The sequence below is a fragment of the Prionailurus viverrinus genome, chromosome B3, assembly GCF_022837055.1.
Source record: "Prionailurus viverrinus isolate Anna chromosome B3, UM_Priviv_1.0, whole genome shotgun sequence".
In the NCBI taxonomy this organism is placed as follows: Eukaryota; Metazoa; Chordata; class Mammalia; order Carnivora; family Felidae; genus Prionailurus; species Prionailurus viverrinus.
Genome location: NC_062566.1, coordinates 114971161 through 114998362, shown reverse-complemented (window position 1 = coordinate 114998362; position 27202 = coordinate 114971161). Strand labels below are relative to the sequence as shown.

Below are 27202 nucleotides of genomic sequence, written 5' to 3'. Positions count from 1 at the left end.
GTGTACATTTCAATGTCATTAAGTATATTGATACTGTTGTGCAATGTATGTTCAGACTTTTTTTTTTTCATCTTGCAAAACTGAAATTCTGTATCCATGAAATAATAACTCCCCATTCTTCCTTCCCCAACCCTTGGCAACCACCATTCTACTTTTTCCCTCTATGAATTTGACTAGGTACTGCATATAAACAGAATCATACAGTATTTGTCTCTTTGTGTTATGACTGGCTTGTCTTACTTAGCATATCCTTGAACTCATCCATGTTGTAGCATATGTCAGATTCTTCTTCCTGTTAAAGCTGAATGATATTCCACTGTATGTACATACCATATTTTGTTTATCTAATCATCCATCAATGGACACTTGGGTTGTGCCCACCTCTTGGCAACTGCAAATAATGCTGCTATGGGCATACAAATATCTGTGTAAGTCCCTCCTTTCAATTCTTTTGGGTATATATACACAGAACCGTGGAATTGCTGGATCATAGGTAATTCTATTTTCAGTATTTGAGGAAGCACCTTACTGTTTTCCACAATGGCTGCACCATTTTTACATTCCTAACAATAGTTGTGCACAAGTGCTCCAATTTCTCTGCCTCCTTGCCAACACTTGCTATTGTCCATCTTTCTCATTATAGTCACCCCAGTGCGTGCAAAGTAGTATCTCATGATTTTGATTTGCATTTCCCCAATGATCAATGATGCTGAGGATCTCTGCATGTGCTTGTTGGCCATCTGTATATCTTCTTTGCAGAAATGTCTATTCAAATCCTTTGCTACTTTAAAAACTGGGCTACTGTCTTTTTATTGTTGAACTGTAAGAGTTCTTTATATAGTCTGGATACAGGCCCCTTATCAAACAATACAGAAATGATTTTTAAAAGTTCTCTCCTATTCTGGGGTGCCTAAGTGGCTCAGTCAGTTAAGCATCCAACTCTTGGTTTCAGCTCAGGTCATAATCTCATGATTTGTGGGTCTGAGCTCCGCACTGAGCTCCATACTGAAGGCACAGAGCCCGCTTGGGATTCTCTCTCTCCCTCTCTCTCCTTGTGCTCTCTCTCTTTTTTAAAATAAATAAACAAACTTAAAAGTTTTCTCCCATTCTGTGGGCTTTCACTTTCTTTTTTTCTTTTTAAGTAAACTTTACTCCCAATGTAGGGCTCGAACTCACGACCCCAAGATTAAGAGTTGCATGCTCTATCTACTGAGCCAGCCAGGCACTCCATGTCTTTTCACTTTCTTAATGGTATCTTTGAAGCACAAAAGTTTTACATTTTGATGGGAGTCCAATTTCTAATTTTCTTTTTCTGCTTATGTTTTTGGAATCATATGTTAGAAACCACTGCCTAATCTAAGGTCATAAAGATTTATGCCTATGTTTTCTCTAAGATTTTCACAGTTTCAGCTCTTACATTTAGGTCAATAATGCATTTTGAGTTAATAACTGTATATGGTGTGATGTAAGGGGTTCAATTTTAGGTTCTTGTGGTGAATGTTGTGTTTTCCCAGCACCATTTGTTAAGTTATTTTCCCTCCATTGAATGGTCTGGCACCCCTGTCAACAATGAACTGACTATAAATATGAGGGTTCTGGATTCTCAATTCTATTCTATTGATCCATAAGGACATCCATATGTAAATACTACACTGTCTTGATTATTTTAGCTTTGTATTAAAATTTTGAGACTGTGAGCCCTTCAACTTTGTTCTTTTTCAAGATTTTTAATTTTTTTAAGCTATTCTGAGTCTCTTGTATTTCCATGTGAGTTTTAGGATATGCTTGTTAATTTCTGCAAAACCAGCTTCATTCTTGACCTAAATAAAGTACAGGACTAGTTCCTACATTTGGAAGGATCCACAGTCCTTACAAGGTTAATCATGCAAACTGGGATCTCCCCACTGTTTGAGCCCTACAAATACCAAGGCAAATGTAAGTGATAACAGACCATTTCACACATTGGTGGTGAACAATAAAAACAGAATTGAATATAATCTCTAAGGACAGAGTTATTAATTTAAAGAATTGTTAGATCTCCTTTTAGGCAAAAAACCATTTATTCTTCTTCTAACAGTGTTACAAAATATTCCAGAGAAAAGCAGACAGCAGTATTATATACAATGCTGAATAGTTCCATTACACAAGAATTGAATTTTTCTTTATACTTTATACTTAGGCGGAAAACAAGTTATTCTAAACAACTCATAATTGTTACCAGTATAGGAATCTAAGTCTTTAATATCTGTGGGATTTCAACTATAAAAGCATGAAAGCCAATATAACACAGGCGTTTACTTGCAATCTTGCTGAAGAACTAATCTAAACTAATCTAAACAACACAAAACATTCAGCTAGTTAGTGGGCCTAGCAGTCCACTTACCACCAGCATCCCATTGTGACTGCGACATTCCCTAGCGGTACTCTTATACATAGTAAAGATAACACTATGCAAACTAGAGAGGATTAGAAGTTTCTACAAATTTGGAATAAAAGATACCCATCTTTTATTTTTATACTTCTTTGGGTTGGCTCACATCTATGACACAAATAGTTCCATCACAAATTCAGCGGCACGTGGGAATGTTTTAGCAAGCGCACCAGCTTTTACCAAAAATGTTCATCAGAAAAGAGAAAAATGAAAGCTGAAAAGGCAGTGAGGATGGTACAGGAAACACAGGACTCATGACCACAATGTGATTTGGGAGAAAATGTGAGGTTAAAGGTTCATAAAAAGGAAGAGTTAATCAATCATAACAAGAAATTGTTTAACACAAATATGAAAAGAAAAATGCCTTTGTAAACATGAATCATGAAAAAGGAAAGGTAAACACCTAATTATTGGACAAGAGACATTTATAACGTACCAACTGTAAGAAGTGCTGGGAATTCGGTGGTGGAAAAACCCAGATGCCCAGATATCCTTATAGAGTTTGCGGAGTTTAAGATCAGGCTACCTCATCTACTTTGCAGTAATGGGTAGACTTTGTGCAAAAATTAAGTTTGTTCTACTAATCTGAGAACCTCAGGACATAAAAAGAATTCCTTTCCAAATATGGATAGGTCAATATAAAAGCCTCAGATACAGGGTCGTTTTGGGATTGGTCTTATAAATACTTTATGGCAGGACTGGAGAACTATCTAATTTCTCAAGTTTAAATTTTAGTTTCTCCTCATCATGGACAATGTGCAAGGCCATCGTTAATGGCTATGGTTTGCAACTCTAAATCTCAAGTTGATGTTCCTTCCTCTTAATGTTTCTGATTTTTCAGCTGGAGTGTAAAATACAAGCCCATGGTATATGTCTTTGCCGTACTTTGACTGGCATCATAAAATGCCATGGACAAAGATCTCAAACTTGGTAACAGCCAGCTTTAGTAGAGATACATCCTTGATTACATAAGAAATATTATGGGGTGCCTGGGTGGCTCAGTCGAACTCATGAGTTCGAGTCCCATGTCTGGCTCTGTGCTGACAGCTCTGAGTCCAGAGCCTGCTTTGGCTTCTGTGTCTCCGTCTCTCTCTGCCCCTCCTTCACTCATACTCTGTCTCTCTCTCTCTCAAAAATAAATAAATATTAAAAAAAAATTTTTAATATTAAAAAAAATATTATGGGATCTCTTACTGGAGACTGGGTGATCTTTGGATTCTTACTTAGCATGCCTTATAAGAAGGCAGTGTATGGCTTCAAGCAGCTTATTTTCACAGGCAACGAAGAGGAGTATGCTATTAATACTAGTGAGACAAGAGGATGGCAAAGGCTTGGAGGGCACACATAAAAGTGACATGGAAGAACTGAAAGAACAAGAAGACTTAGAGATGATTTGGCAAAGAATAGCAAAGAGGGGGCACCTGGCTGCCTCAGATGGAAGAGCCTGTGACTCTTGATCTCGAAATCATTGAGTTTGAGCCCCACATTGGATGTAGAGATTACTAAAAAATAAATAAAGTTAAAAAAAAAGAATGGCAAAGAGGATGGCACTGAAAGATTAGAACAAATCTGGGGAGTTTCCATAATTTTAGTCAAAGTTCTACCATGGGAAATTGCTACTAGAAACCATAACCAGTGATGATCAATGAATACAACCTTAAGTAATAAAATTTTCACTGATTTTGTAACAGTGAATAGAAGCAAAACATAGCTACCATTCTTACTGTCCTTTAGAAAGAAGTCATACTCGGGGTACCTGGGTGGCTCAGTCAGTTAAGCGTCTGACTTCAGCTCAGGTCGTGATCTCGCGGTTCGTGAGTTCGAGCCCTGTGTTGGGTTCTGTGCTGAAAGCTCAGATTCTGTGTCTCCCTCTCTCGCTGCCCCTCGCCTGCTAACACTCTGTCTCTCTCTCAAAAATAAATAAACATTAAAAAGAAAAAGAAGCTATACTTCATGAAGGTTTCCTCTCTACTATCTCACAATTCTCTTCCTTATCTCCTTTACCACTTGCTTTTTTTTGACAAGGCTAATGTTGAAATGCGACTTTTTCTGGGGTTCAGTACGTTTCATGATCTCATCACACAATCCATAATAATGTGATATCACTATCTTAAATCTGAAGATTCAGGCAAGTTCAAATTAATGCTTCTACCAATAATTCAATGTATTGTAGTATAACATTTATTTTAGTGGGAGCACTACTTGAGTTATTTCTAATTATGGAATAATTCACATCAAAAAGCCAAAGGGATACCTTAATTTTTTTCAAATGAACCTTAATGCATTTTAGAGGAAAAATAGTATGGGTTAGCACAAACTTGGGAAATCACAAAGTCCGCTCATGAATACCAAGGTCCTATCTTGACAGCAACAAGTTGACTCTATAATTTTCCACAGAAGTGCCAGATGCTCACTTTTATAGCAGATTTCATAAGCTTTACATTTAATGAGAAACTGCTAGCTACATTTGGCAAGGGAAGATTATCTCTCAGATGTAAAGAATACCAGCAGAAGCATCTTTCTGCTTCATTCTTCCAAGGAGAGACTGGGTGAAATAATTTGACAGTTAAAATTATTTGAACAGTTAAAAATCTTCATGGTAAATTCTTTGTTGAAAGGTCAAGTGCATCTGTTGAAATGTATTCATTCTATTTCTTTCAGAGTAAGATGGGAGGAGGAATACTTAAAAGTCACAAAATAGTGTACAAAATCAGAATGTTGTTCTGTTACACTGTAGATATTATTCAAAAAGCTGTTGCAAGTTGATCATTTATACTACAAAGAATTTTACCTATTTCAAAGCTCATCCCACTTGTGCTAGCTCCAGGGAACTGATTTGTGTAAGCTCTGGACTCATTCTGTGGTCTATCTACAGTAAAAAACTTCGTGCCTCAATGTGCCTAATTTGCTTAATAGATTCACAATCTTCTGATGGCTTAGGGAAACCCCTAACCTTAACTTGATCAGAAAGCTGAAATGTTATTAAGAGAAGGAGGCACAGGTCAAAGGGTCAGCAAACTTATCCTATAAAGGACCAGGTAGTAAATACATTAGGCTTTGCAGGCCACACTCAGTCTTTGTCTCATATTTTTCTGATTTTTGTTTTATTTTATGACCCTTTAAAAATGTAAAAACCATTCTTTGTTCACAGGGAACCCAAAATCAGGCTGTGGGCTATATAGTTCGCCAACCTTTAGAGTAATGTTAATGGAAATGTTCTCTGTGCTGTCCAGTGTGGTAGCTACTAGCTGCACATGGCTACTAAGCATTTACTAGTGTGACTGAGAAATTAAATTAATTTTATTTTATTTTAATTAATTTAACTTTTTTTTTTTTTTTCAACGTTTATTTATTTTTGGGACAGAGAGAGAGAGAGAGCATGAACGGGGGAGGGGCGGAGAGAGAGGGAGACACAGAATCGGAAACAGGCTCCAGGCTCTGAGCCATCAGCCCAGAGCCTGACGCGGGGCTCAAACTCCCGGACCGCGAGATCGTGACCTGGCTGAAGTCGGACGCTTAACCGACTGCGCCACCCAGGCGCCCCAATTAATTTAACTTTAAATGGCATGTGGCTAGTGGCTACCATTCTGAACAGCATGAGTCTAGAGAATCTCCAATAGCCCACAAGAGCCCCTGAAATCTCAGTATACACCCATATGTCCCAAGAATCTACTGAAGGCTTGGACAAGAGGTAAATCATGTATAAATAGTAACTGTTATTAATAGCCTCCAATTATTAAGTTAAGCATCGTGCATCAATTCGAATGCATCAAGGAGAGGAAAACACTGTAGAAGAAACTTGAAACAAAACTAGTTGGCATTTCACAACTTAGAAGTATGACATCTCTTCAATAACGATTGGGCAAATCAGAACTTTGAAGAGGTGAGAAAATGAGACTAAAGGGCTTTCAGTTAAAAGACACATAATGTTCCCATTTTAGATGGAAGTGCCAATTTCTATCGATTTGCAAAGGTCCTATTGAAGGCAGATGCAACTAAAATTAGGTTTTGGTTTACCCAAGAAGACAAGTGATTTCTTCCGTCACTGACCTGAAATATTCTTGGAAAATTGCTTTGCTTCATTCATCACACTGCCACTGCAGCAAGGCCCCTAAAGTTCACAAGGTACAAACTTGCTTTGTTAGCCACGCTGTTAACACAATAAACCTAAGTCCTCATTTTCACGTGCTGACAAATCATTTCCCAAGTCCATTAATGCATTCATAACTTGATACTTGGAACATCTGAAGTAGAAAATTAGGGAAGAAAACACTCATTCAATTTGAGAGGAAGCCTCCAGTCGATGCCTTAGACAACATCCATTAAAGGCTATTTGTTTTCCTCACCTATCTGGACTAAGCAAAAAACTTAAAATATGCAGTAGGGCACATATCACTACACATATGTCCAGCTGGTGGTCTATGACAAGACTCACACTATCCTTCCCCAAAAGTTTTACCTCCACTGTTTCCTATTTTAAATGTCCTGGAACATCCCTGAAGAAAGGAAAATCACTGATGTGAGAGGGTGAACCATAGAATACAAATCAATGAGTGCAACCAGTTGGTACAATAAATATTCACCCACGGGTCCAGGTCAAACTATCCAGTAAGAGTCTAGAATTGGTACATCAATACAATAAAATTCTATGCAGCAATTAGGAAACAATGGGGTAGATCTATCTGTATCACTGTGGAAAGATATCCAAGATATATTGTGGGGTGAAAAAGTAAGTCACAAAACAGTACATATATTATGATCTCATCTGTATGTGGTAACATAAATAAACTTGATTATGCATAGAAAATGTTTTGGTGGTTACCTCTGGTAAGTTCAGCAAGCAAGGTTTTTACTTCCCACTTTATATCCTACTATGCTATTTAAAAAAATTTTTAATCAGAAGTGTAGCCTAGAGAGATTTCTGCAGTGATCTCCAAGAGACTAAGAATATGTGGTAGTCCTTAACTGTTGCAGTGTTGATAATTTAAATGAAAAAGTCAAAGCTGTTCTTTTTGTACTTAAAGCCACTACTGTAATGTTCCTAAGACTGCTTCTGTCAGTGAATTTCTATAGTGAGGAGGAGAGAAAAAAAACCTCACACATTATTATGTAATTGAAAAAAAAAAAAAATAAGGCACACTTCAAATAGGGCCTTGGTAGCACAAGAATCCACAAGTGCCAACCAGCTCTAGGGCTGTGATGGTCCCAGGAGAGCCATCACATTTCAATTACCATCACTAACATTACTTATTATTTGGCCTGCTCCAGTCTCTAAGGAAGGCAGCTTGTGATGACAATACCCAGCCTCTTCTTGTAAAACAATTCATTAGGCAAAGCAGAACAGCTGGGGCAGCCACGTGCTAGTTCTTAAAGCACCACCCCCCTGGGACCTCTGGCCCAGATTTCTCTTTTGGTGAGGGACAGCCACCACCCCTGTGACAGCTGTAGAGTCCTCCAGGGACACTTCAGGTTTAATCAGTACTTCCTGCACTGGAGAGGGCCATTTGATTTCTAACATAAACTAATGGCACTCCTGCTTTCAGCAGGTTACACCAGACATCAGATAAGAGGCTTTAGGGCATTTTTATCTTGTTCTAATGCTCCAGAGTTAATGAGGCAGCAAAAGATATTGTCATAGAGCCCCGGTATAGCTATATTATCCAATAAACGAACTCTTTCCAAGACAGGTTTAATATGGATCGAGGAGGTAAAGAAGGCTGGCTTAATATTGATCCTATTGAAAGGATGAGAATCCAGTCACCAGAAGTAGGGCAAAATCATGCACATTCTGCAAAAGACAAAGTGCTAAGAAGTCATCTTTAAATATTAAGTAAAATGCAAGTTTTACTATTCTAAGCAGCATAAACCTAAAAGATTTATTTGGCATTTTGGGTTAAGTTTTCAGAAAATGCTTCTAAATGACTCTATTTTCATGTATTTTGCTGACAGGTATTCTTGGGGTTAGTTTTTGTTACAACTAGCAATCAAGCCATTGTAAATATAGCTCATATTAATATATAATTTATTAATATATAATTATACTAATAATATAATTATATATTAAGAAAAGATATTAAAGGTTTTTTACTGGCTATAAAGTAAATTTGATTATGTTAAACAATAAAGACTGCCTTTAACTTCTAAATATTACCAGAGCTTACATCATATTGGGCTTCAGAAGTAACTCAACCATCCACTCAACAACACTGATGCCCTATTATAATCAAGGCTATGTGAGACACAGCAAAAATAAAAATCAGCGCTTGGATTCACTATCACTAGGCCAGGCTAACTGCATGAAAGAAAATTTTACTGAAACAATCTTTTTTTTTTTTTAAATCTCTTAGAATCTGCTTTGATAAATATATGGAAATCAGAGAACCAAGTGTTTCACTTCATAACTAGAAATATCTACTCAGAACCTGCTTAGTAGATATACATATTAATAAACTGACCATAAAAAGGGTCACTACTAAAAGCTCACCATTTCTTGAGTGGTCTGCCTCCTAAAGATTTTTTAAAAAGCTGAGATTTTTCTGTTTACTTCCTTGGAAAAAGAGCCGTCCCCACCCCCACCCCCCAGAAAAGCTCTGCAAGATCCCTTAAAAGGACTCATGGGTATGAATTTACTGACTTTTGGAATACCAAGCATACCATATGGTAAAGAAAACACAATCAATCCCTAACTTTTGTTTATAATTCATACAACATAATCAGTAAAGTATAAGAATGAAGCCTAATTCACAGATGAACAACCATTCATACACCTCTAAAATCACTAATTCTGAGCTTTCTCAACATGGCCATCACCTCACATTCTTCTACTTCTACTGACCAGTCATTGCTCTTGCACAGGTGTCTTGTTACCTGTGACAGAGAATGTTGATTGCTTATCCCAATACCTATTATTCTCTTCCTCCTTATTAGCAAAACCCCTAATTTCTAGCCAGCAAAACCATAGCCCAGAATAAAAGATGACAGTCTTTTGCAGCTAGGTTGGTGCAGACAACTAAATTCTATGGCACTTCTAGAAAGCTGCTTAAAAAAAAAAGAAGTCAGCTGTGTGGGACCCGCCCCCCCCCCCCCTCCACCGCCCTTTGCCCTTCTTCTTTCCTACCTTCTCCTGGCCTACACCTCAGGCCTGATGGCTAGAGCTCTAGTAGTCACCCTGTATTTTGAGGTATCCTTTAGCTGAAAACCACTAAGAAAGTGGAGTGGAAAGAAAGAAGCTTTGGTCCTTGATGACACTCTGACTGTGTCCTGCCAGCCTGGGCCTGTCAACCTCCAGCCTTCCTTTTTGTGGAAAAGAGTTCTACTCTGTGTAAGCCACAGTTCACATAGTTGAACCTTATCCTAACTAACAGACTTGATATCCAGAATCTTCTAGCTTATAATAGTGATAGGTACTTTTGTAATTCACTTCGATGATGGCTTGACACTCTGTACCCCACTTCCAGCCTGAATTGTATTCTCCTGGTCACAGGGGCTTAAAATCTTAAAATCATTTTGACTCTTGTGTCCTTCCAGTTTGTTACAATTTAATACCTATTTTTCCTCCCCAATATCTCTCAACTGTCCTGTCCTTTGCATTCACACTGTCCTATCTAATATAAGCAGCACTGTATTCTTAGACTGCAACAGCTTCCTAGCTAGTCTCTGGGACCCATCATCACACCCTTCAATTCTCCTTGGAGGTAGCTATCAGACTTCTAATGATCCCTCAGCCTGGTCCTTCAGGTCTTCCAATTTAGCTCCTCCACACTTTCTAGTACTCTAACCAACCCATACTCAAAAACTGCTTCCAGTCTGAAGTGTCTTCCTTCCTCTCATATGCAAATATTAGCCATCAAGGTGTACTTCCAAGCTTCATCTCTCCCAAGATGTGTTCCCCGTATGGATTCGTCACTTCATTTTTGCCTCACGAGGAATTTGTAGAACCCGTGGTAAGAGAGGGAAGCATGGTGTGAGATGTGCATGGTGTGAGAAAGGCCAGATCACACAGAGCAACACGGCCAAGTTAAAGATTTCTTATTTTTTTCTGAAGAGCAATTGGGAAGCCATTGATGGGCTTTAAGAAGGGAATAAAGTCACATGTCAATTGTGTTTCAAAAACATTACTCTGACTGCAGAATGGAGTAGTTATTGGAGAGAGATCAATTCTACAGCTAATTTGGTTAGCAGAAGGGGAGAATACCAGAAACAGATTAAAGAAGGTTGATAAAGCCGGCCCCCCTATAGAGGGAGCTTGAAATTCAATATTCTAGAGGAAAATGATAGTCATTTGAGTAAATACATGTTCACCATAGGAAAAAACTGGTAAATATTTATTATTATTATTAGTGTTTATTTACTTTTGATAGAAAGACAGAGGCAGAGACAGAGCATGAGTGGGGGAGGGGCAGAGAGAGAGGGATACACATAATCTCAAGCAGGCTCCAGGCTCAGAGCTGTCAGCACACAGCCTGACACGGGACTCAAACCCACGAACCGTGAGATCATGACCTGAGCTGAAGTCAGACGGTTAACCAACTGAGCCACTCAGGTGCCTCTGGTAAATATTTATTAAAAGAGCTGGTGTGTAGAATTTAGTACTAAATGTTCTACCAAGAATGCACTGACATTTGCAATGCTTGAATCTTGACTGGATCTTGGTTTAAAAAGAAAAAAAAAAAAAACTACACAAGATTTTTAGGAACAACTGAGGAATTCTGAATGTGAAAGGATATTAGATATTTTGCAGCTATAGGACGTAAGCAGTATTATGCAGGAAACTGTCCTTATTCTTAGAAGATGTGTTCTCAGGTGTTTAGGGGTAAAGTGGCTCATACCTGAAACTTACTTCCAAATAGTTCAAGGAGAAATAAAAATTTAAACACACACACACACACACACACACATACACACACGTACATACATACACATACACATATATGTATGCATGTATGTGGTCGGGGGAGGCTTACGGGGTATTTGAAATGTTTTCATACAAAGATGAACTGCAGGAGGAAAACACTTAATGGCATTTCTTCCTAAGTTAGTGAAGAGGAGCTTCTTCCCTGACCTATTTGTGGCATTCATATTCTTTTACTTGATAATCTGAAATAAGCTATTTTTAATCTATATGGAGCCAAGGAAGTCTGGGATCTTAAAAACTAAACTACCACTTGAGGATTTTCACCCAAGAATGATCCCTTCTACAAGCAGTTAACAGATCAATACTCCAGCCCTCCCTTTAGTTTCAAGCCTGGCTACTCTTGGATTCCATTCTCGGCTGATTAAGGACAGTGAGGAAGAAATGCCAGTCGTTTTTCAATCTGGAGACATGTTCTGGAATCATTGTCCAGTGTCTTTGTTTATTAACCCTTTAATACAAAGTTATCAATTCCCACCGTGGAGCCATTTCAGTGAAGAGCAGGTACACAAATTCATATTCAAATAATCTTTTACTGTGTTGCTCTCTTCTTTGTTAATGCTATTATCCTCCAACACTGAGACTGTTGGCTAATTAGACCCTTGTTTTTACTGAATTTGACAGCTGACAGCAGCAGAAACAGAAGCAGACAACCATGAACTATTTTCTCTCCAACCAGAAGAAAAGTGCTTCCCTTGCACAGGAAGCTAGTGCACTATACTCTCCCCACCTATAAAACTATTTTCTAGGAGGCAATAATAGTCTTAGTGATAACAAGCCTCTCAATCTGAGCAATCAGAAAGCTTATTACTCTAGGGGTACCTGGGTGGCTCAGTTGGTTAAGTATCTGTCTGACTCTTGATTTCACTTCAGGTCATGATCTCACAGTTCATGGGATTGAGCTCCATGTCGGGCTCTGTGCTGACAGCACAGATCCTGTTTGGGATCCTCTGTCTACCTCTAGTCCTGCCCCTCCCCCACACACTCTTTCTTCTCTATCTCAAAATAAACAAACTTAAAAAAAAAAAGCTTATTTTTACAGAGCTATCTCCTTCTGACTAATGGAGCAGGCATATAGGTGAAAGTCCTTAACTTAGCCCAAACTTGTGCTGACAACCAGCTTGTATAAAATGGATAAAAGACAAAAGGAAAAATAAAGGTCTACACCAAAATGGATGTTGAACACTTCCAATATGGCATTCATTAAAGAAAACTTTTTAAGTTCATAAAACAAAACTGGAAGCTACAGCACCAAGTTAAATTGTGGCTTTGTTTGTTTGGTTTTCAGGTTATTGTGTATGTTTTTTAAACCAGACCTAGTAAGCCATATACTAGAAGTTTTCCCAAACTTGAATCAGGTTAACGATGTAACTTACTCCATGAGGAGCACTGCTAGGTGTGATGGGAAAGAAGAGAGTGAGTGACAAAGGGTTCCTAGTCTAAAGAAAGGCAAGGGCTGACTTCCAAAGGGGCCTCAGCAACTTATCTCTCTCACCCAAAGAAAGTAGTTGACCCTTTGTTGAGTAAGAAGAAACTCTATTATGGCAACAGGAGAGACAGAGAATCAAAAACACAGATAATTTCACATCTCATTTTAGCTATAATTTTCTCTAGCCATACTTTTTCACCACAGCTTCTGGAAAGAAGCCAAACAATCTTGTATCATATCATCTCCTTTAATCTTCCCTCTCCCATCTACTAGTAGAAAGATGGCAAAAAGAATGCAAGCAGAAGAAGGAAGAGAAGTTAAAGGTTTGGAAAAATCAACTAGAAAACTCTCCACATTACTTGGACGTGTGGGATGGCTAAGGACTGAGATTTATCCTGCATCTTATCCTCTCTTTGCTGAAGTGTACCACCACCTACTACTCTTTTAAACTACCTGGCAGAGGGTTCAGGGTACGCAAGGACAGTTTTGATTCTTGAGGGGTGTGCTCCAGTATCAAATGTACTAGAAGAAAATTCTGTGTGTTTGCTTCTCCACCTATTTTTAAAGGGTTCTCTTTGGTTTCTTTCACAATTGCTCTAAGGAAACACTAGAGAAATCCTGAAGCGTCCTTAAAGACGGAATATTAAGAATTTGTCTCTGTTTTAAGCCTTCCTTTCTCACGGCAAATGGTTGAGTGCACCCTACTTCAAGCAATCAGCAAAGAGACATTACCAGCTGAGAATTAAGACATGGCAGATGGAAAATCTGGTACGTCATGAAAACTCTAGCTGCCCCACTCTTGAGGGCTGAGTGTTCTGAAAGAGAAATCCTGTTTTAATTCAAATAAAAGATAAATGGAAAGATGGAAGTTTCATTAACAACAAGGACAGAAAATGGGAAGTCATCTTAAAAGCACATGAACTTAGAAGAGATTTTTTCACATCTGTATCAATAAAGTTGCATTTCACTTAGGAAGCAAAGGTTGTCTATGTTCTATTTTCAATACACAGCTATCCAACACAATGTCATCTGACTTTAAACAAACAAGAGGCCAAGGTCCAGTATCAATTCCTATCCCACCATTCCTACCTAGTCTCCCAGCAAGTTAATGCAAATCAAAGCAAGCATTTCAGTGCTGCTGGTAGTGAAGCCTGTTCCTTTCCCAAGAGAGGCCTGTAAAACAGGACAGTCACTGACAGCAGTACAATTACTGACACAGATACAGACTTTATGGACATGTTTATCTCCGCTGTAAATCCATACTCTCTCTCCACTCCGATTCACGAGTCATAAAGAAATTGCAGATAATGAAAAAGTTGGGGAAATTTACAGCATGTCGGAAACCTCAGACAGCCAGAAGAAATTAAAGAGCTGACTAGGGATAAATCACACAGGTACAATTAAAACTTCCCGCATACCTCCTTCATTTCCAAACTGAGGCACAATCCAATGGAGCTGATGAAAAGTTGAGGTCATGACTCCTCAGGCTGTAATCATTTCTTAACTAACTGCATGTTAAAAATTAGCCAATTCACTGGTCATGCGTAAATGCTGACTTCTTGCTGCTACCTTGCTTTCCTTTGCTCTCTACCAGAAGCACCCATGAAGCAGTTCTGTCTGTAAACAGGCCAAATTGCAACAAGCAGTAAATGGAAAGGTGATGTCCCTTCTCCCACCGCCATCTCTGTAGGTACAGGACCTCTTTTACCATCACCAATGTGGACCGAGCATTAAAATGAGACAGTGGAGCTACAACGGGTGAATGAAATTGGAGGGTTCTTCTTCCTCAATAAATAACCATTCTGACGGTTTCATTTGATCTCTTTTCAACATTCCAAAGGAGATTTTAAAGGACTGTTATGTTTGATACTAGAATAAGCATTACTTCTGGTGATACTTGTTTTTCAGTAGTGGACTGAGCTTAAAGGTCCATACTCTTAGGTAACCATCTCAGCATGAGCTAACATGTGCTTTAGCTTTAGCACTGCCTTAAACCACTCAACTTTTATTTTTTACATTCTTCTAGTCACTAAGGCTCCAGGAGGGGAGGAAAAAAAACAAAAAGGGGGGAAAAGGCAAAATCAAAAATCCTAGACTTTACCAGAATCTATAAGTGCTAACTAATGTGTAACTCTTATTCCAATAGAGTAAATCAGAAAAATACTAAAGAAATAATGTCTATTTCTTAAATAATGAGACTTACAGATCCCACACGATTAAAGACTAGAATGTGAGTTAACGGTTGGCTCCCCTATTCTGTAAGCCTACAAAATCCTCTGTTAAGGAAGAAAAGGAAGAGTCTATCAATTGCTACATTCTTCCATTTCCCCCAACATAGTTAGATGAAACCAGCAGGTTTAAAAAACATCAACCCAAACATTTACAAGATCTCTCTGGAAAGCAGAAATGCAGAACACAGATTTTACCAGCTAACTTCTACATGTCTGAACCAAACCAAGAGTATCAACAGTTATACACAAGTCAATACTAATCTCTGTACCTCTTTGTAGGATGAAGCTACAACCAAATTAGCTCTATATGATTTTGAAATTCTGAGACCTGTCAAGAAATCAAAGTTAAGAGGCACTTTTTTTTTTTTTCCTGGAGATATGGAGGATGCAATTGACATGGTTTCGATTTTGTTCCTACTGACCCCTTGATGATTTCAAGTCCATTTTACACTTCAGAGAATCCAAATGTCATTTTCATTTTATATGTTAAGATTTCACTCTCAATGGAATAAAAATGCTTCTAAGAAAATACTGAGAGTTTCAATCCAGACATCTCTACCATTAAAAACTTAGGTTATATCTAGCTCATGAATCTCAAATCTATTCACCCATAAGATGTAAGACATGGTATCTGATCTGTTTTTGCTTATAATGAAGAGTTACTAAAGCTCCTAAGTGTTAGATTGGTGTCCAGTATCAAATAAGAACTGTTAAACACAGGCAGAGTTTTATTTACAAGTTTCCAAGAGGCAAATTATCATATATTATCAAATGAGTATCTGAGTGAAGTCAAGAAACATATCTACTATTACTATTCTAAGAGGCAATGATACCCCTGGATCAAGCATCAGAAAATTTGATTTCTAGTCCAGGTTTGCAAATAACTAGGTGTGTGGGCAAATCACGGAAGCTCTCTGAACTTCAGTCACCTTATCTGTTCAAATGGGATTACAGTTGACCCTTGAACAACACAAGTTTGAATTGCATGGGTCTACTTACACGTGGATATTTTTGATAAATACAGTACAGTACTATAAATGTATTTTCTCTTCCTTATGATTTTCTTTTTTTTCAATGTTTATTTATTTTTTTTTTAAATTTTTTTTTTTTCAACGTTTATTTTTATTTTTGGGACAGAGAGAGACAGAGCATGAACGGGGGAGGGGCAGAGCGAGAGGGAGACACAGAATCGGAAACAGGCTCCAGGCTCTGAGCCATCAGCCCAGAGCCCGACGCGGGGCTCGAACTCCCGGACCGCGAGATCGTGACCTGGCTGAAGTCGGACGCTCAACCGACTGCGCCACCCAGGCGCCCCTGTTTATTTATTTTTGAGAGAGAGTGAGCAGCGGAGGGGCAGAGAGAGAATGAGACACAGAATCCAAAGCAGGCTCCACGCTCTGAGCTATCAGCACAGAGCCCAACACGGGGCTAGAACCCATGAGCCGTGAAATCATGACCTGAGCCAAAGTCAGACGCTCAACTGGACTGAGCCACCCAGGCACTCTGTTATGATTTCCTTTATAACATTTTCTTTTTTCTGCTTATTTTATTGTAAGACTACAGTATTTAATACATATACAAAATATGTGTTAATCAACTGTTTATGTTATTGGTAAGGCTTTTGGTCAATAATTAACTATTAGTAAATAAGTTTGGGGGGAGTCAAAAGTTCTATGAACCATTTTTGCCTGCACATGGGGTTAGCGCCCCAACCCCTGCATTGTTCAAGGGTTAATTATGGTAAAATAATAGTGAGAATTAAATGAGAAAACACAAGAAATACAGCAGGCTCAAAAATGTTACTTGCCTTTCCCTCTTCATGAGACATGATTCAGATTCCTGGTTGTCATTAATGAGCTGGGTAGCTGTCCTTAGTCAAGTCCCCTAACATCTTTAGGCCTCTGTTTCTGCATCTGTAACATTAGAGGGTTGGGACTCGATGATGTCTAAGATCCCCTTCCAGCTCTAGCATGCTATGATTACCGATTCTGGCACTAAATTACTGGCTGACCATGGGAAAGTTACTTCCTTTCTTTAGATCTCACTTTCCTCACCTTCATTTTTTTTTTTATTTTTTATTTAATGTTTATGTATTTTTGAGACAGAGAGAGACAGAGCATGAACGGGGGAGGGTCAGAGAGAGAGGGAGACACAGAATCTGAAGCAGGCTCCAGGCTCTGAGCTGTCAGCACAGAGCCCGACGCAGGGCTCGAACCCACGGACCGTGAGATCATGACCTGAGCCGAAGTCGGACGCTTAACCGACTGAGCCACCCAGGCGCCCCATCCTCACCTTTAAATAAGAGAAGCAGAAAAGTAGACAAGGATGATAACAAGAAATTCATGAAAGAAGGAAAACAAACTGGCCAGTGAACACAACTTTATTAGCAATCAAATGCATGTAAAAAACCCTGAAACATAATTTCTCTATAAAACAGGCAAGTATTAAAAAGTTTAACAATATCCAGGCTTGGCTAAGTTAGAGGACTACAAGAGCTTTCACTTACCACTCTCAGAAATATAATTTGGACAAGTGTCCAAAGTAACAAAGGTCACTTTGTTAATATGTATAAAAACTGTAAATGTGCCATTCACTTTGATCCAGCAAAGGATCTCACTGCAGCATCATTTACTTTAGTGAAACACTGGAAACAACCTGAATGTCCACTAAGAGAGAGTTAACAAAATATATGATAAATAATCTCATAATGGTATTCTTCACATTCATAAAACTAATGATTTTGCTACGTTTTCATGGACACTGAAAGATGATCACAATGAACTAAGTTGAAAAAGCAGGTTGTAGAACAATAGCATGATGCCATGCATATAAAATTTATATTTATATGCACATATGTGTGTGTGTGTACATATATGTATATAATCTCTCTTAGAGATGTTTAGATTACTTAGAAGAACGTTAAAAGTGACTATCTGGGGATGCTGTGATTTTGCCTGATTTTTCCTTTCTTTGTATTTTCTATAATGAATATGTATTGCTTTATAAGGCCAAAAAATAAAGCTCATATTTAACTTTTAAAAATACATACTCCAAAAAACAAAACAAAACAAACTCCATGGCTTTAACAATTATTTTCAGTCAGATAAGCGATATCTCTCGTTCTTACAGTCTTTGACATCTAACATGTATGTAGTTAAATCATAAGCACTACACTTTATTTGCTTCACTTACACCTGTGCTAAGCACTTTACACATTCCGTTTCTCTAATCTCTCTACAGTGCTGTAAAACCACTTTTATCTTAAAATCCAGCAGGGCTTTTACATTTTAGAAGCTGTTTTCCCCACACTGATATTATTTTGAAAAGCATAAGAAACCCCAAACTGAGATCTTTAAGACCAGAAAACTGTCTTTACTTTTTTTTAAATGTCACTTTGTAAACACAAACAAATTTTATTCTTGGTTATCCTCCAAATCTCAGAAACACTGCTGCATTTAGGAATTCTAAGCGGACACTAGGCATACACTCAAGATTACCAGAACCCAGGAAAAGCACATAAGAGTGGTATTTAACAAAGCGCACTGCATGATGGGTATAAGATCTGAGCTGGTTATCTGTTGTAGAATGGCCTCAATAGGCAAAGAAACCAGTATACTTAAGAATAAGAAGCTGGGGCGCCTGAGTGGTTTAGTTGGTTAAGCCTCCAACTGTTGATTTTGGCTCAGGTCACGATCTCATGGTTTGAGACTGAGCCCCGAGTTGGGCTCTGTGTTGACAGTGCAGAGCTTGCTTGGGAGTCTGTGTCTCTCTCTCTCTCTCTCTCTCTGTCTCTCTCTCCCCCTCTCTCCCTGCCTCTCTCCCACTCACGCATGCTCAGACTCTCTCTCTCCAAAATAACAGACATTTTTTAAAAATTTAAAAAATTTTGGTGAGATGTAATTCATATATGATGAACTGCACATACTTGAAGTGTATCGTCTGGGAAGTTTTGACAATTGTATTCACTACTACTGAGGCAAAACTCTTCTGAGTTCTGTGAATCATGAGATTTTTGTCAGTGTGGCTGGTAGGCGTAGGCACTTGTACTGGCCTGTGGTGCCAGCCACTGTTGCCCCTAATCCCTTGGGATGGTCCTCTCTTCAGCCTCAAGTCGTTTCCTTGCATGAACGCACTGACTGGTACTCAGCTGAAGACTCTAGGAGGACCCTCTGCAGCTCTCCAGAGCTCCTGTGCAGCTTTCACCTTTCTACAACTCTCTCCTGTGAACGCCGGCTGTTTGGGTCTCTCCAGACTCTTAGCTCTGTGTCTTCAACTCAGGGAGTCTGCCAACCTCTGCCCGGATTCCCCCTCCCTGCACCGCAATGTGGAAACTCTCACAGCAGTGAGTTGGGACAATCATGGGGCTCAACTGCATTTACTTCTTACCTTTCAGAGATCACTGTCCTTTGTTGCCTGATGTCAGTGTCATAAAACCATTGTTTCATAAATTTTGTCACTTAAAAAAATTGTCTCAGGTGGGAAGGAAGGTGAATCTAGTCCCTGCTATTTCATCTCAGCCTGAAGTGAAAGCCTTCCAATGGTCCTTACATGCCAGTGACTTACATGCTCAAGGGAGAAATCTGGGACTCAACCCTGACACCTCTCTTTCCTCTCTCATGTCCCACAGGCAATCAATCAAGACTTTGTCCTAAATTACTCTCAAATTCAATGACTTATCTCCCTGACCACTATCTGTACCCTGGTTCTAGGTATTAGTCTTGGCTACTGCAATGACATCCTACTTGGTGTCCCCAGAATGTGGCTTGTTTAAGCCCTTCAGTGACTTCCCAGCGTTCTTAAGATAATATCCAAAATCCTTACTACAACCTGAGAAGTCTTACGTGATACAGCCTTTGTCTCTCTCAGCAGTCACTGTCTGAACTCCAGGCATATTAGCCTTCTTTCAGTTCTGCAAAGGCACTATGCTCCTTCCCTTTCCTTCACTTAATTTCCTTCATCTCCCTTTCCTTCACTCAATTAACTCCAACTCATTCTTCATACTTAACTACCTTTTTCTCAGGAGAACGATCACTGCCCACTTGACCCCTGCCCCAGAGTGTGGTTAAGACAATTTTTCAGCCAACAATTATTTGTGTACTGCCTTTTCTACTAGAATGTTAGCTGTGTGACAGCAGGAACCATCTCTGTCTTATTTACTGCTAAGTCCTTGGTACCTAGCACAGTACCCTGAAAGTACACAATAAATATATGCTGTATGAATGTGAGATAATAACAAATTCTCTGCCCCTGCTTCCTGGCACAGGGCTCCTAAAACTCTTGTGATTTCCTAAGTGGTACGAACCCTAGGAGCATCTTTTGTTCTAATATTTAATCTTTGACCCTAGCTCCTGACACAGAGTTGCTGTGTCAAGCCCCAATGCAGGGCTTGATCTCATGAACTGAACTATAAGAGCATGACCTGAGTGGACATCAAAAGTTGGATGCTTTACCATAAGAGACTCTTAAATACAGAGAACAAACTGAAGGTTGATGGGGGGAGGGGGGAGGGGGGCAGGGGTAGAGGGGAAAATGGATGATGGGCATTGAGGAGGGCACTTGCTGGGATGAGCACTGGCTGTTGTTGTATACAAGCGATGAATCACAGGAATCTACCCCCAAAACCAAGAGCACACTGCACATACTGTATGTTAGCCAATTTGACAACAAATTAAAAAAAAAAAGAAGTTGGATGCTTAACCAACTTAGCCACCCAACTACCCCTGGAGCTAAAACTGCTTTAATGTGAAATTTTTAAGTGTACATTTCAATGGCATTTAGTATACTCACAATATTGTGTAACCTCCACCTATATCAAATTCTAAAACATCTTCATCATTCCAAAAGAAAATCTTGTATACATTAAGCAATCACTCCCCATTTCCCCCTCATCTCCTGTCCTTTCTCCTGATTGGCAACCACCAATCTGCTCTGTCTCTATGGGTTTACCTACCCAGGATGTCTCATATAAATGGAATCATACAACACGTGATCTTTTTGTGTCTGGCTTCCTGGTTAGTACAATGTTTTTGAAATTCATCCATGTTGTACTATGTATCAGTACTTCACTTTTATGGCTGAATAATATTCCCTTGTGTATATATACTATATTGTGCTTCTTATCCACTCATCTGTTAACAGACATTTGGCTTGTTTCCACCTTTCAGCTAACATGAATAGTACTGATACGAACATACAGGTACAAGTATTTGAGGTCTTGTCTTCAATTCTACTGGGTATATATCTAATAGTGGAATTGCTAGGTCACTAATTCTATGTTTAACCTTTAGGGAACCACCAACTTTCCACAGTGGCCACATCATTTTACATTTCCACCAGCAATGTATGAGGGTTCTAATTTCACCATATCCTTGCCAGCACTTGTTATTTTCTGTTTTTAAAAAAACTATTTTTGGGGCGACTGGATGGCTCAGTCGGTTGAGCGTCCGACTTTGGCTCAGGTCATGATCTCATGGTTTGTGGATTCGGGCCCCGCGTTGGGCTCTGTGCTGTCAGCTCGGAGCCTGGAGCCTGCATCAACTGGCTGCTCACAGATTCTGTGTCTCCTTTTCTCTCTGCCCCTCCCCTGCTGTGCTCTGTCTCTCTCTGTCTCTCAAAAATAAATAAATGTAAAAAAAAAATTTTTTTTAAACTATTTTTATTATAGCCATCTTAGTGGGTGTGAAATGATATCCCACTATGGCCATGATTTGCATTTCCCTAATGACTAATGATGTTCATCTTTTTATGTGCTTATTGACCATTTGTGTATCTTCTTTGGAGAAATGTCGAGTCCTTTGCCTATCTTTTAATTGGATTGTCTTTTTGTTGTTGAGTTGTAAAAGTTCTTTATATATTGTAGATACTAGCCTCTTATCAGATATATAATTTACAAAACTTTTCTCCCATTCTGTGGGTTGTCATTTCACTTTCTTGATAATGTCCTTTGATGCACAAATGTCTTTAACTTTAATGAAGTCCAATTTATCTATTTTTTACTTTGTTGCTTGTATTTTTGGTGTCATATGTAAGAATCTGTAACCAGATCCAAGGTCATGAAGATTCATACTGGGCATTTTATAATCATCATCCAATCTAATCCTCTCAACAACCTAAGAAGATATAATTAACTCCATTTTAAAGACAAGGAAAATGAGGTTAGAGAGATAACTTGTCAAGTTTTAGTAAGTATTAGAAGAAGTCTGTTTCCAATGTCCAGGCTCTTACAATTCCCAAGCCAGTTTTTCTCTCCATACTCACAACATGGCATCTTGCTTCTTTAAAAGGGGAATGAGGGACAAGACAGAAGTTATGGCCTTTTTGTAATTTAATCACAGAAGCAGCATTCCACCATTTTTGCTGTCAGTGGATCCAGCCCACAGTCAAAAGAATAAGATCATGCAAGGGCATAAATACAAGCAGCAGGGATCAGAGAGACCATCTCAGTCTGCCTACCACACCAGAGTCCTAACATCACATATCCCTCCTGGGTGATCTTCTCACTAATGGCTTTAACTAGAATTTATAAGCTTATGATATTCAAAACTCTATTTCCTGAGCACTAGATCCACATATTTAACTATCTCCTGCATATGTCCTCCTAAATTGACTATACATACCCTTAAACAACTGAACTCTCCCATCTTTCTTCTCAAAGGTGATCTTCTTCCTATATTTATCCAAGCCAGAAACCTGAGTCATTTTTTTAAAAAACTGAAATATATCTGACAATATCAGTGTGCAAATTTAAGGTATACACTAAGAGTCATTCTTGACTCCTCATTCTTACTGACCAGAATTCCCTGACCCCAATATAACCAATCAATCACTAAGACTTTCCATTCTACTAACTCAAATTTCTAGGAGCTATCCTTCATTTTTCATTTCCACTATCTTAGTTCAAGGGCTTACCATTTTAGTCTGGCTTATTAAAGAAACCTAACTTGTTTCTCTGTCTCTATCTTATTCCTTTTATTACCAATCCATCTTCTACCGTGTTGGCAAAGACATATTTTTAAGAATGTAAATATGATCACACAAAATTTCCCATATGCTCCCATAATGATAACAATTAATAGTTTTTAAGCACTTTTTAAGTGCCAACACTACGCTAAGGTTTTTATAAACAATATTGTGTCAAATCATAAAAACAACACTCTGACGTAAAAGCCCTGAAAGTGTAGTCAGGAAACTCCTAAGGATCCTAGGGATCGCTAAGCATCTTTCAGGGAGTCCATGAACCCAAACCTATATGTACAATACTAAGATGCCTTTTTCACTCATTCTCTCACAAGTGACCAATGAAGTTTTCTAGAGCTTACCCAACATATGAAAGCAGAAGCAGATATGAAAATCTTTTTTCAAGCTTTCATCAAGCTGACAGTAAAGAAATTGGAAAAAATACAAAAATGGCACACTCTTCTCAATATTTTTTGTTTGGAAAATAGTTATTCTTCATAAAAATGTTATTTATGTGAATATGTAATGGATTTATTCCTATTTTAAAATTCATTAATTAAAAAAAATTTTTTTAGGGGCACCTGGGTGACTTAGTTGGTTGAGTGCCAACTAAGTTGGCTCAGGTCATAATCTCACTGTTCGTGGGTCTGAGCCCTGCATCAGGCTCTTTGTTGACAGCCTGGAGCCTGCTTCTGATTCTGTGTCTCCCTCTCTCTGCCCCTCCCCTACTCATGCTCTGTCTTTCTCTGTCTCTCAAAAATAAATAAATGGTAAAAAATATTAAAAATTAAAACATACAATTTTTAAGAGAGAAAGAGAGCACAAAGGGGGAGAAGGGCAGAGGGGGAGGGGGAGGACAATCTTAAGCAGGCTCCACACTCAGTGCAGAACCCAATATGGGGCTCAACCCCACAACCCTGGGATCATGACCTGAGCCAAAATCAAGAGTTCGATGCTCAACTGACTGAGCCACCCAGGCGCTCCCATTAATAAATACTTTTAAATTTTCTCAGTTTTAATTTCTGCAACAGTAAATATACACCTAACCCCACCCCCCCACACACACACACAAGAGCTCTTTGGGGTCACCATGAATTTTTAAGAGTTTAAAGAAGTCCATGGGGCACCTGGGTGGCTAAGTTGGTTAAGCATCAGACTCTTGGTTTTGGCTCAGGTCATGATCTTGTGGTTTCATGAGTTCAAGCTCTGTGTGGGGCTCTGCATTAGCAGCACAGAGCCTGCTTGGGATTCTCTGTCTCCCCCTCTCTCTGCCCCTCCCCACTTGAGCTGTCTCTCTCTCAAAATAAAAAAATAAACTTAAAAAAAAAAGTCCTGACTCCAAGAAGTTTGAGAACCACAGTTCTAAGGTTATTATCTCCATTCTACAAATGAAGAAACTAGGGCTTAGAAAGTTAAGTAACTTGCCTAAGTGGTAGACTGAGGTCCATAATAAATCTGTATGACCCCCAGAACCCAAGCTCTTAATCACTATATTGCTCTCACCTGTTAGCTATTTATCATCTGGCTCCTACCTACTTATTTCCAAGTTAATGTTTTTTCCCTTATATTATTCTCAGGCCATCATTTTTTTCTACTAGCCTTAGTTTCCTTAAATAGAGGCCCTTCTTAAGCTATATTTTGAAAAAGCAATTCCTACAAGTTGTTCACTACAATAAGACAGTATACTCTCCCAAACCTTTCTTTAAACCAAACTTATACTTTTCAACCTATCAAATACAGATATAATTCCTTGGATCTGACTTAAGAACTTCTTAAAAACAAACCTCACAAAAAATCCACAGTGATGCCAATGATTATACTAATTTCCCAGGGTACATGTTTGGAACCATGAAACAGGGACTTAAAGTCATTGCTCACATGTTTTACTTTAGTTACAATATATTCATTTCTACAAAAGGCCTAAGAACTGAAAAAGAAAAACTATGCTGGACAGTGAGCCACTATAGATTGTGTATAGTGCTTCAGTGATAACCTAAACCTTCACAACAAAGATGCCCAGACAAGCTCTTTTTCCTCAGGCATCTTCACAGCAATGCAGTTCCCTTGTCATGTTGGCTTTTCTTTCTAGATGACTGGGGAATGAGACAAAGATTCATTTTCCCACGATGTAGTTCCAATCCCCATGAAGTTTTTTTTTTTTTTTTTTAATGTTTAAAACTATTTCTCAGAAGAAACCTATCTAGTAGACTCCACTGTTTCTAAATATAATCCACTGCACAGGGTAGATTGCCCATTCAGGGTCAAACTGTAAGGTCTATAAGCACAGCCCTCATCTAAGTCATTCATTATCCAACTGAAATCAATGGTTCCAGTATAATTCCCTATGGTTTCCACATCCCACCCAAACAACTTTTCTCTATTCTAGTAATTCTCCATTGCTTAGATGTTCTATTTCCATTTTATATGATGAATTCACTCTATATTTCTTATATCACTACCCATAATGGTTTCCACACACATACAAAAGGATGTCTTCTGCTTATATATTTAAGTGGTACCCAAGTTTTAATTACTAACGTGAAATTAAAATCTTCCTTATCCTTTCCTTTCCAATTCTAAAATAATTATACACATCAACTCAGTTATTCGATCACTATGCAAGTTTTTTTGTCATATAGTGCTCAAGTTAGTCAACAGTTAAAAATGCTTTGGTTTTTCAAGAGAAGCGGTTTTCCAAGGACTTTCACATGACAAGTGATAACACATTTAAAAATGCACCACTCAATAAGGTTTTCAGAAAACTTACACATCAAATCAGGAAACCAGTGAGTTGCAGAAAACATACGTTCGCTTTGTCCATTTGAATTTTTTCCATCATGTAACCAATAATGATAGTCTGGTATTCTCGTGAGGAAGAAGTAGGGGAAGAAAAGAATTCAGCCAGCCCAAGTCACACTATTAATTTAATATTTATTTCTAAGATACTGCAGCTTTGACATTATCACAATCCAAATTAAAATGACAGGGGTGGCTTAACAAAAAAGGAAAATACCGCTAGACTGAACTACACTAAAATTCAAAACTTCTGTTTAAATTGGAGAAATATGAATATGGATTATATGTCAGATAATCATATTGTATTATGTCAAATTTTTGAGTGTGTTAATTATATGGCAGATACATAAGAGAACATCCTCACTCTTTTTTTTTTTTTTTGGGAGAGAGACAGAGCATGAACTGGGGAGGGGCAGAGAGAGAGGGAGACACAGAATCGGAAACAGGCTCCAGGCTCCGAGCCATCAGCCCAGAGCCTGACGCGGGGCTCGAACTCACGGACCGCGAGATCGTGACCTGGCTGAAGTCGGACGCTTAACCGACTGCGCCACCCAGGCGCCCCTCCTCACTCTTTTAAAATAGTACTGAAGTATTTATGAGGTGTCATAGTGTCTGCAGCTAGCTCTCAAACAGATCAAGAATAAAAAAATAAACTTAAAATTATATGTGGAAAAACAAAGCAAATGTTAAACGGTGAATAGGTGAAGGGTATTGTAAGTATCGTACTATTCTTGAAATATTTTAAAGAGATTTGAAACTTGACAAAATATAAAATTGGGAGGAAAAAACAAACTTCGGTTCATTAAAATATACCATGAAGAAAATCAAAAGGCAACCCCCATGTTTATAGCAGCATAATCAACAATAGCTAAAGTATGGAAAGAGTCCAAATGTCCATCGAAGAATGAATGAAGAAGATGTGGTATATATATATATACAATGAAGTATTACTCGACAATCAAAAAGAATGAAATCTTGCCATTTGCAACTACGTGAAGGGAACTGGAGGGTATTATGCTAAGTGAAATTAGTCAGAGAAAGACAAAAATCATATGACTTCATACATATGAGGACTTTAAGAGACAAAACAGATGAACATAAGGGAAGGGAAACAAAAATAATATAAAAACAGGGCGGGGGACAACAGAAGAGACTCATAAATATGGAGAACAAACTGAGGGTTACGGGAGGGGTCGTGGGAGGCGGGATAGGATAAATGGGTAAGGGGCACTAAGGAATCTACTCCTGAAATCATTGTTGCACTATATGCTAACTAATTTTGATGTAAATTTTAAAAAATAAAAAATAAAATTTAAAAAAAAAAAGAAAAAAAATAAAAAAGAAAGAAAATCAAAAGGCAGGGGCACCTGGGTGGTTCAGTCAGTGGAGTGTCCGACTTCAGCTCAGGTCATGATCTCACGGTTTGTGTGTTTGAGCCTCACGTCGGG

The 27202-nt window shown here is 38.5% G+C and overlaps 1 protein-coding gene across 4 annotated transcripts in view; it reads right to left on the bottom strand.

Moving 5' to 3' along the window:
- The window catches only part of LIN52 (lin-52 DREAM MuvB core complex component), a 110980-nt gene that overhangs the window by 55481 nt on the left and 28297 nt on the right, over window positions 1–27202 (bottom strand). Inside the window, exon 6 of one of the 4 annotated variants that reach the window (XM_047864763.1) lies at window positions 16671–16915. The exons of 2 other annotated variants lie outside the window; for them this stretch is intronic. In XM_047864763.1, coding sequence (XP_047720719.1) covers window positions 16874–16915 — 42 coding nt within the window. In that variant the 3' untranslated portion in view covers window positions 16671–16873. Of the gene's footprint in view, window positions 1–16670; window positions 16916–27202 lie in introns of those variants that run through there. One more of the 4 variants, XM_047864761.1, reaches the window with a different exon arrangement.